The sequence below is a fragment of the Xyrauchen texanus genome, chromosome 5, assembly GCF_025860055.1.
Source record: "Xyrauchen texanus isolate HMW12.3.18 chromosome 5, RBS_HiC_50CHRs, whole genome shotgun sequence".
In the NCBI taxonomy this organism is placed as follows: Eukaryota; Metazoa; Chordata; class Actinopteri; order Cypriniformes; family Catostomidae; genus Xyrauchen; species Xyrauchen texanus.
The window spans coordinates 47,083,452-47,095,668 of NC_068280.1; the positions used below are offsets into that span (position 1 = coordinate 47,083,452).

The 12,217-nt window shown below is 35.4% G+C and overlaps 1 protein-coding gene across 1 annotated transcript in view; it reads right to left on the reverse strand.

Annotated features, from left to right (window-relative positions):
* LOC127643565 (receptor tyrosine-protein kinase erbB-4-like) overlaps positions 1-12,217 on the reverse strand; it is a 127,198-nt gene that overhangs the window by 18,113 nt on the left and 96,868 nt on the right. Inside the window, exons 19-20 of the mRNA XM_052126349.1 lie at positions 11,860-11,958; positions 8,825-9,010 (exon numbers count right to left, since the gene is read on the reverse strand). Coding sequence (XP_051982309.1) covers positions 8,825-9,010; positions 11,860-11,958 — 285 coding nt within the window. The remainder of the gene's footprint in view (positions 1-8,824; positions 9,011-11,859; positions 11,959-12,217) is intronic.

Here is a 12,217-nt window from a genome sequence, read left to right on the forward strand (position 1 = left end):
TAAGTACACTGCAAGTTTGTATCGTGCGATTGTGACTTTATTTCACAATTTTGAGTTTATATCATGCAATTGTGACTTTATTGCTCGTAACTGTGACTTTACACTTTGCGATTTCAATTTTATTTTGCAATTGCGACTTTTCTTCTCACAATTGCAAATGTATCTCACAATTTGTACTTTCTTGCAATTGTTACGTTTAGGGATGTGCCCGAAGCTGACTACCTTATTCGAAAAGGCACAAATAATGACTTCAAAATGAATAACGGATTCATCAGAATAAAATAAAAATATTTGACTGAAATAAATGACTGATTATCCAAAAAGCACATAGATAAAGCGACATTTTGAATAAAAATATCCAAAATGTCTAAAGTATAAACCGTATGAATGAAAATACACACGCTGTGGTTTCAGATCGGATGCATGGGTGCGGTCTCGACTCCATTTGCGGTCTCTGTTAATTGTGTGCATTTAGAGCTTGTCAAGTGTAAAATTAACTAAGATATGACATCATTTATACTTTCCAGTTCTTGGACTGTCTATGTTAATAATGTGTCACATGATTCACGCGTGATTCTCATGTATTTATTTTATGTTGGAGCTCGTCTATCCATCTTTTAAAATTTACCACATTTATGTCCACATTAGTGATTAAGGTTAATAACTGGTTAAGAATTTATTCTGAAAATAAAGAATGAAGAATCTGAAACATCTTTTTTTTTCTTCTACATTTAGCTGTGCTAAATTTGAAAATGTTAAGTGTTCTTGAACTCTGGAAAGGTGCTATATAAATTTACATTATTATTATTATTATTATTTGACTAAATAAATTTGTCATATCATAAAAATTCCTGATAAATTATGGGACTTTTGTAGGCTATATTGATTTTTTTTTTAAATTTCTTTTAATGTTTGAATTTCTATTTATTATTCACTGCAAAATGTGTGCTTGACATTTCACATTTTGCTTGACACCTCTTGCCTACAGAATAATGTTTTTATTCATGCACAGACAAATGAAAATTCTGTTTCATGCAGATAATAACATCAGAAATACCAGGAGAAACCACAGTTAACAACATATTCTACTGTTAATGTAGCCTACAATTTCAGCTTCAACTGGTAAGAAGAAAATAATAATAATAATAATATTTTTTTAAATAATAATTTTATAATAATAACAGTAATAATAATTATTATTAATAGGCTATTATTAAGAAAAGGCATATACAAGGCAAATTGTATTAATAGAAACTATAAATGTAAGAATAACACTAAAAATGGGTGTTTCAGTTTTAAGCCCCACCCACACCCGGTTATATCCGAATACAGAAACAGATACACAACATTTTGTCAAATGAACATATACAGATGCAAATACAGATAATGGCTTCACTGCACACCCCTAGTTATGTTATATCGCTTTTAGTTTGAAAAGTATTACCTTCAATTGAGACTTTTTAAACAATTTCTTGCAATATTAACTTTACATTTTTTTTCGCAAGTATGACTTTTATATCTTGCAATTTCAAACGTCTTTCTCGAAATTACATGACATTAAGTCGCAAGTCAGCGATATCTCTGATTGGTGAATATCACGCAATTGTGGCTTTATTGCTCGCCCCTGTGACTTTATATCTTGGAATTTCAACTTGCAATTGCGACCTTATATCTCGCAGTTTAAACTTTATTTCTCACTATTGAGACTTTATTTTTCACAATATCAACGTTATTTAGTTGTAACTGATTATTTCTCGCAATTTCTAATTTGTAACTCACAATTTAAACTTTATTTCTTGAAATTACATAATATTAAGTTGCAATGCATCGACATCTCTGATTGGTGGATATGACGCAATTGTGACTATTGCTCGCAACTGTGACTTTATACCTTGCAATTTCAAATGTATTTTGTAATTGCAACTTTGCTTCTTACAATTGCAACTGCAACATTCTCGCAAGGCGTCTTTATATCTCACAGTTGAAACTTTTTTTCTCATAATATTTACTTTATTTTGTCGTAATTACGACTTTATATCCCACAATTTTAACTTTATTTCTTGATATTACATAATGTTATGTCAAAAGTCATAACTTTTTAGTTAGAATTGTGGGTAGTGCATTTTTTCGTAAGGAATACAGATTTTAAACACAGAAGTAGGTAGAGTCGCTTAAAAATCCCAGAGCTCATTGTAGGTCTTGGAAAGTTTATAAGTTAAAAAGCTACTTTTTATGGAAAACATGAGTGGGATTTTTCTGTTGCACTCTATAGGATATTAACTGCTGGCTTTTAGAAAACTTTGAAAACAACAATTGCACTTGACTGAGCATCGGTGTTCTTAGAGTTTTTCATTTACATTCATTCACAAACAAACAAGTGTAAATCCCACAAGCAAAGACATCAATAATAGCTAGTGTATCATCTAAACATGCATGAATAATAGGCTTATACTACAGCAACTGTACTAGATTCTGCACTGTATACTAAAAGTGTGCAACAGGGAAAAAACTATGAAATAAATTCTATGGGGGTGAAGTAATCTCTAATCATATTTTTTTGTAGATACATAGTGATTTATATTCATCAGCCATGTCACCACCCCCAACTGGGAGTGCACAGCACTGTGAATGTTCCTCATGTGTCACATCACAAATGACAGGAGTTTCCAAAGGGTGGTTTGTTTACAACTGTACAACAAGCTTTGCGATAAACAGATTCACTGCACATACAGTAGTGCAGATTCACTGAACATTACATAAAATTATAATGATGCTGGTACAGAAAGGAATAGTGTTAGACAGTATTTTTTTTAGTGAAAAGGCATAATGAAAAAATTGGTATTGCACAGTAGCCCAAAAAGTACAATAAACAGTACAGCATATTAGTATATTATAAAACAAACAGATTTGGACACATAAAGGTATTATATTCATTGCATTAAATAACAAAATATCAAAGGATGTGAATATCTGAAACTTCAATTTTCTGAGCCATTTTTGCAACTTCTTTAAACCAACTGGTCTCAAGTTTATTTTTAGGGGAAATATGAAATATCAGATCCCCTCAAGTTCACACAGATGTCCTAGCAGTGTAACCACAGGTGTGGTTCATCACATTAAATATGGACATGTTCCACTAACGCTTGACAACCAAATACTTTTTGTTGACCTTTTAAAAAGCATATCTATTGTTTTTTTATTTTAAACTGTCTGTCTAATGGTTTGTTTGGAAAGTGTGTTGTGCTATCTTTCTTTAAAATAAATGGCACTTTTTGATATTTTGTCATCAAATGCAATGACGTTCATACATTTTACTAAGTGTGACTTAAGTGCGCAAATCATTTTGGCCACTGATATTCCAGTATATATGATTTAATTTAGGATTCCCATATACAGAATAGTGGATTCCTATTATATCACTAGGCATGAGACCTCATTTATGTTTAGTGTATCTGACACAAAACTGAATCAGGGGAAAAAATGTTGCACGAAACAATCCTTATGAACCCTCATTACATTCAGCATTTATTTATTAAAAGGCTCTCGGGATTACAGCTGGCCAGATTTTGACAAAAGAGTGAAGATTACCCAGATCTGAAGAGCAGAGGTGAGATCTTCTATTCCCAGAGTGTTCCATTATCCCCTTCTCATGGCTTCTGATGAAATGTCAAAACTCAGGCAATAAAACAACAAATCTTTCTGATATTTACAGAGTAAATATCAGGAAGTAACCCCGATTTTGTTTTCAAAGGATGAAACAAAGTAACAAAGTAAGAAGAAATGGAATCTGTTTGAAACAGATGAGGGCAAACTGAGGTGTCAATGAATAATAGGCACCTTCCATAGACTGGTGCAAAATAAATAATATTCAATATAAATTACAAAAATGCCATTAAAAGTCAGGGCTGGACGGGAGGGCGAACAAGTGCAATATACAGTATATAATTCCTATATGTCATATGTATGGCTGTTCTCTCAGTATATACCACAAACATGATTTACATAGAGTAAGAAAAATTATCACAGTTGAGTTGAGAAAGATATTGGCGAGAGTAATTCTGAGCTTTGAGGAAAGGTTCTCGAACCTCCCTCACATCCCTTGTAGTCCCAAGCGAAAGAGAGGCCAGGATTAAACGGCATGAAAAGATGAAGGTGCAAATTAAACCAGAATGCCATTAATTTCCATGTTTTGTTTCTGGTAATGGCTACAATTTTAATGACACTCTTGCTGACATGGCCTTGGCTCTTTGTTCACATTACAAACTGCAATTATCTCCAAATTAAGCCCAGTACCACTAGTGGTGTCAACAGCTTACAACCCACAAACCTTTCACATGAAATCCCACTGTTTAATAGACAAACACACATTTACATACTCATTAATGTAGATGGGGAGTGTTTAAAAGGCTCACATGCGAACCAAATAATAACTCCCATTTAGCAGGTCCACTAACCGGTTAGTAACCAAATTACCTTTGTCTACTTCAAATGAGCAGAATTCATCTGCACATTTGCCACTGTGATCCTTTAACACTCTAAAATACATTTAAATTCATTTAAATATATTAATAAATCATTAGGCTACTAATAAAACAGTTTGGCTAGACAATGAGAAAAAAATATCTAAAACATGAAAAAAGTACAAGAATGCAACAATAATGATTTATTTTTTCATAATATCATTATGTTGATTGTGCAGCTACTTTATGTACTACACTAGATTTACATTTACATGTATGCATTTGGCAGACGCTTTTATCCAAAGCGACTTACAGTGCACTTATTACAGGGACAATCCCCCCGGAGCAACTTGGAGTTAAGTGCCTTGCTCAAGGACACAATGGTGGTGACTGTGGGGATCGAACCAGTGACCTTCTGATTACCAGTCATGTGCTTTAGCCCACTACGCCACCACCACTCGATTATTCCTATAAGAGAATCATTCTGGCAAACCATTGGATATTTTTCTATAAACAGAGCAACAACATAAAGTTTGGATTTATGTCAATTAGAGCTGTGAGAATTAACGCATGCGATTAATTTAAATAGTTTAACGTGTTAATTTTTCTTAATCAGGATTAACGCATTTATTGTTAATACAGCATAAACACTGGTGTGAAGGGTGGAACCTTTGTAATGCGTCCACCTGGAGTAATTACTCTGATGCACACACCACAGTGCCAGTGCCCTTCTACCAAGTAGAGCCTACAAGCTTAGCATAAAATAGCATAATGCTGTCGGTCCTATAGACGTTCTATGGGCGGAACATGCAAAAGTTGACCATTACACTCTCTCCTTTGATAGAGGTTTTAATCTCTTTAAATAAAATTATCTCTGACAGCACTTCTCTGTCAGTGCTAAAATGATGGAGAAAGGAGCTTATCACTATTTGATGTACAAAACAAGCCCAGATGGGACTTGTGACAGAAATCAAGTATTTTCATGTAAAGCGCATGGTGAGTTCAAAGCCGCGTTCGATGCTGGTGTTGCTGCCCTGACGCTTATCATGAACGCAGCTTAAAGATTGCTGCAAGAAAGCGGATAGCCACGGTATACCAGCAGATTAATATTGTGGATGATGAGAGTTTAAGAGATGCCCATTGCAATGAATATGCAACCTATGTGGAGGACTAGTTCTTTCAATTAGTCAAGCTCTCACTGCGATTATATGCAAAATAATTTTGAAAAAATTGAAAGACAGCACTAAGGTAAATATGTAATACAGTAGCTGAGGGATTCTCATTTGGATTCTTCATGGAGAAATGAAAGATGAAATGGATAAGAGGTTTGTGGGACCTGAAGCGCTGTTAATGAGGCCAAAGGAGAAATGCTTGCAGTGAGAGAAAGCCATTTGTGTTTGGAAATGCCACAGATGTGCTCACAGAGTACATCGGTTTTCCAATCCTGCTTCTCTGGAGAACACGCATAAAGTATGCAAAAGAGTGAATCTTGGCAGAAGACCACTTCACCATGAGAAGAATCACAATGGAAATGTTCTGATTAAAGATGGGCTCAAAATGCAAGACAGAATGGAGATAAAAAATAGAATGTCTAATTCAGAAAACACAATGTTTTGTTTGTTTGTTGCAAGCACCGTAATAATTTGTCTAGAAATTATGAATTCTAACATTTGCGTTCTTTTGCAGCAACACCCTCTTTAACATTAACAGTGCTTGTCCACTTTTTCAGCCATCCTGGTTAAGGAAGTATTTTTCCTATTCCTTTTTCCATAGAAATTTTCTAGAACCCTTCATAAAAATGTTTTAAGCCGACCAAACTAACCAGCTCCTAGGTGAATCACAACATTACAAAAAGTTTTTGAAAATCAGATAAAAATACAAAAGTACAAGACTGTTTACTTAAATGGTCATGAAAGGCTCTGTTTTTTATAGTTTAATTATCTTCCATGAGGTCCACTGTTAATGTTAGTAACATATTTTTTTACACTAAAACTCATAATTTAGTAATGTATGATCATTTTCCATCTTGTCTCTGGTCCTCTGTCTGAAACGCTTGAATTTGGCATAAACGCCTTTACATCGTGCAGCCCTTCAAATGTAGATATTTTTGAAACTCAATCTGAAGAGAATGAACAAGCTCCACAACATTATAAAACTAAATTTCTGGGGTTACACATAACGCACATCCAACAGATTGCATATGAATATATTAAACTGTTAATCTCAAGCACACCTGTTAACACTCACACCCTGTCAACACCGGACGCAAAAGTTGCGTCACGTCAAAAGCAATAGTTATATTGTAACTCATTATAATCAATGATGCTGTGGAATCGTCCGTTGCGTCGACAGTAAATAGGTGTCCCATTCTATTTCACGCTGCATGCGCTGGCGCTATTACGGCCAACAAAACAAATAAACGGTTTTGAAAGTTCATGTCAACGCACCCGGAGAAGATAGCCTCAAGCCGCTCCATCACAACAGTCATGATATTTGAAATATTCATGAATGGAACTGTTTACTTACTGTTTTGCTTTGGGTCCAAGTGTTTTTAACTGCCCCAACCATCAATAACGGATCCTTTGTAAAGATTGAATGTAAAAACGAGGCGTTTTTGCAGCTTGGTTTCAATAAATGCTTTTATTGCATTGGGGATTACGTTTTGAGTTCTGAAATTTACCATATGTTTTTATAGTAGAAACACCACTTATATCTCAAAATATCAAGGACAATTTGATTCCTCATGATATGACCCCTTTAAAGTCTTTAATGAGGCACAATCCCATGAAGCACTGTGAATTACATCAAATGTGAATTACATAATTTGAATCAAATTAAACATTTATGAAAAATAAAGTTATTGATTTTAAGTATAGAATCTATTTAAGGTATATTGGAAAAAAATAAGACATACGTATAAAAATGTATAAGAAGCTTGAAAGATCCTAATTGCGTCATTCACAATGTGTCATGGAAGTGGGTGGTCACTGCAGAGCATTTTTGTTGCACTTTGTTTGCAGAGATTCTCTGATTAGTGGATCTCTCTTTGATTAAAAAAAAATAACAGGAATACATTGAAATAACAATGGCAGATGGTTTCAAAAGAAGAATAAACTATCGATTACCAACCTTGAAACTCATGGTAGGTTTGTCATTAAAGATTTATGAGGTATTGTTAAAAATCAATTCTCCTATGGACAAAATAAACAGGACTTTGACTTTTGCAACCATACTGTTGCGCTCTATTGTAGTGCCATAAGGGGCCTTCTTGTTTTTCAACTGAAATGACTCATGGTCAAAGACAGAACAAGAGATGACAATGAGTCTTCTTTTCTTCTCTTCATTTTTTCTTTCTTTAAACTTAAATTTTGCTCTGAAATGTTTCAGAATGCATTGTAATGTCATTGTTGCAACTGGACCATCCAGTGCAAATTCCATACAATACAACCACAATGTCCAACATGATCACTTTGGAAATCAATATGTTGCTTCCGAAAGTTTATGTACACTGAAATCAACCCCATTCAGCCAAATTACTGCCAAGCGCCATCCACAAACGGACATTTTTGCATCAATTTAAATGTGAACACATTTCCCTCTAGCGCTACTCTAGCAACCTTGGAGAGATTGAATCTGTTTCCAGAATGTGAAAGTAATCACATTCTCAAAAACAATGGTGAGCATGATTCGAAGGTTGCATTTTTGCACTAAAATTACATTTTACTACAATGACGGCTAGGTTTAGGGCTGGGGTTTGGGTTAGTGGATAGAGTTAATAAAATATGCATTCCTGCAAGGCCATAACCACAATATACATTGATGGGGACAAGCCCCCCCCCTCCCCCCAATAAAAAGATATGGCCAGAATGTCCCCCTCAATAATAGATATCCTTGTTGCTGTTCCAATGCAGTCCGTTATGCACCTCTATCTAATTGTCAATAAATTGTTGCAGGAACAACATAATGGTTTAAAAAAAGTTTAATTTCAGCATGCTCAGTAGTCTAACACCGCTCATCAATGTAATTTGAGATAGCCAATCAAATTGATGAAGGCGGGACTCAAGTATGAGAAGCTAAGCGGGAACCTCGCAGATGATTCCAGTGCCACGCATCAGCAAGCAGTTCAAGTTAAGAGTGTTACGAGAGTCACACACCGGCCGCATCTGGCTGACAACATGGCGTGTTCTAAAAAACTGTTTACAAGGAAGGTACGCGCACTGCCACTCGCCATCTGTCGGCGGTGCCCAGCTACGACTCCAGAGAGCGCAACTCGCATAGTTTCCATTAAATTCAACCCAAATCATTGGCATGTACAGAAAAATTATTGCTGACATCTTATATCACAAACAGGAAATGATCCTTACCTTTGCGATTTGCACAGACCAGTTGAGCAGTAACTGGGAGCCAATGTTCTCCTGGTGCTCATGAGCATAGTCCAGCAGACAGCCGTGGGGCATGAGCTGAGTGACCAGCTGGATAGTGGGACTCAAACAGACCCCCAACAGACGAACTAGATGAGGATGCTCCACGCTGGCCATTATCAGCGCCTCCTGGTAGTCAGAGACAGAATAGCTCAGTCTCACATGTAAACGCTACTATTTTAAAACTGTGATTTTTTTTTTATATATATATGTTGCCTAACAAAAAAAACTTTATTTTTTACTTTACTTTAAAATGTTATTACATTAAGTCATTACATTTTATTAATGCGTATTAGTCTGAACAATCTGACTGGATTTAATCAGAGGTGGGTAGTAATGCGCTAGATTTACTCCGTTACATTTACTTGAGTAACTTTTTTGGGAAAATTTACTTTTAGAGTAGGTTTAAAAGTGGGTCCTTTTTACTCTCACTCAAGTAAATTTCTAATGACAAAAATTACTTTTATTTTGTTACATAGGGCAGTATTCCTGTCATTACTTTGTTGGGTTTAATTTTATTTAATGCGTAATTTATTGAGAGATTATTGAATGGGAATTTTATGACAGCGGAAATTCACACAGCTGCACGCGCTGTCACAGCCTGTCACTCAAGCAGAGTTATTCACTGCTGCAGCATCATGAAACACTTTGCTTTTTCTTCATCATTAGTTGTGCAACACATTGTTACGTCAGTACATGTAATTTGTCATGCATATGCCATCCTTTCTCATTTGTATGCTGCTGACTGTGACAAACGTCCTCAGATTTTGATAATCCCTGCATGACAAACATAAACAATTTTCCCACATGGTGAACCTACACAAATTTGCATTGTTACTATTACAATCAATGTGGATGGGCAACTCGTGAAAACAACTGATGTCTGAAGAAAAAAAAAGACAAAAATGAGATCCAGCCACATATATCTTGGAATTTGAAAAGTCATCCTAAATAATTGTAGTTAAGACAAATCTGATTTTCCCTGCAGTGTGAACAAAGCCTCAGCTTCTGTTTTAAATGTAGTTTTAGAGGTTTATTTAAAGCCTCGGTTATAGAGGCCTTTGTATGTTATCACGTGTTTGAAGGAGGTAGAATATAACAAATTATAACAATAACAAAAACATAGAATACAATAACATTATGGTGTAAGATTTTTAGAATAAGAGTATTTTATGAATTGCATTCATTTGATTGCTCTTTACTCGACATGCTCGAATTGAACATGCCAACACACCTGTACAAAATGCAACATGCACGTTAGCTGTTGGGCATGAGTACCCATATACCCATATAGATATTAGAGTACTGTGATCATAAAAAAAATTACTTTTTTTGTTTTTTCCAATTCAAAATTTGAATGTTTTTGGTGTTAATTTAATTTGGTAATAGACAATATGTCAACAAGTCAGAAGTAGTAACATTGCAACCTATATTATTTTAGTAATGTGACATATTTCTGAGGGAAACTGGATTTTAAATGAGAAAAAATGTAGAGCTCTCTATACTGTATGGATGGAATGAATGGAATAACAAAATAAGACCAGAAAAGTATTACAGGTATTGCTAACACTATGCTTTTGCCCCCAATAGTAGAGATAAACTCCATTAGTGAAACTGACCTCAACAACACTGCTATACTACCTCACTCAATTAGCTGTATGTGTCAAAGCGAGGAAGCGTGCATTCATAAATGCACATATATGATATACATATTTATGTGTAACGGAGATAGACTTGGATACGAGTCTTTCATTAATAGACCTGCATTTAATCGCCGGTTTATATATGTGCATAGATAAAGGCATACACAACATGCACACACTTTTAGATATACAGTACATGCACAAAGGAATTCTTAGGCAATCAAATTTAGCATATGAGGCTGCATTTTAAAGGAGCCTGACCTCTCTGTGTGGCTCGGGAGAGAGAAAAAAACGAAAGAGAGAAAAGGAGCAATGCTGCTATTTGGCAACTCACTGTTATTAGTTGATTCCCTTTGCAGCTTGTAGCTTCCTGTTCCTGTATTTTATTAGATTTATTACCATATTTAAAGTCAACAAGCACTGAATAACATGGTAACCTGCAATTGTTCCTTTAAAACTTGATCTGACTCACTGACTGTCTCAGTTGCCTCCGCTTCTGAGATAGTCAGTCCGCACATCTTATCGGGTGGCTCGTTGTGCATGACACCGTGGAGACTCACAGCATGTGGAGGCTCATGCTACTCTCTGTGATCCACGCACAACTTACCACGCGCCCCATTAAGAGCGAGAACCACTAAATCACAACCACGAGGAGGTTACTCCATGTGAATCTACCCTCCCTAGCAACCGGGCCAATTTGGTTGCTTAGGAGACCTGGCTGGAGTCACTCAGCACACACTGGATTCGAACTTGCGACTCCAGGGGTGGTAGTCGGCATCAATACTCGCCGAGCTACCCTGAGGCCTCCACTTGATCTGATTCATTAAATTTACTTTCGTTGGTGTAACCTAATTCGTCAAAGATTTCAAATAGATTTTTTTTTTTCTTTTAAAAATGAAAATTCTGCCATAATTTGCTCACCATGTTGTTTCAAACTTGTATGACTTGCTTTCTAACAACATAACTTTCAGCCTAATACTCTGCCTAACAATGCCTGCATGTCTAATGTCTCCTTTTTGCATGGGAGAAATATGTTTTATTATTATGTTTTATTTGTTTGGAGTGGCTTTTGGACACATGGAGACATTTCTGGACACTATGATAAATTATATTTGTAATGTTATAACTTTTAATTGCTTTGTCGTACCAAACCAGTTTTTTAGGATGAGAGTCTCAGAATGTATCATAATCTATACCATTACAAAAATTTTTAAGTGTTCTTTACAATGATACCAAACACTTGACGCTCCTTGTTTTTTGTTGTCGAGTTATTAGCCTTTAAATTTGCCACTGAAACAGGAAAAAACACCTTCAGAGCTTAAAAGGTTAACTCACATCCATAAACTCCACATTGGCTTTACGTCCTGTGCTTTCATTGAGTATCTTTATGGCCACTGGAATCTTCACAGTTTCCCCTTCTGGAACCCAGATTCCCTTAAAACGAAGTAATCGGAAGCAGTCAATTACAGTCTACATCATATAAATAATTTATTAGGAAACAGATAAAATTCACTCACTCACACACACACACACACACACACGTTGTGTTTCCATGTTTTATGGGGACTTTCCATAGACATAATGTTTTTTATACTGTACAAACTTTATATTCTATCCCCTAAACCTAACCCTACCCCTAAACCTAACCCTCACAGAAAACTTTCTGCATTTTTACATTTTCAAAAAACATAAT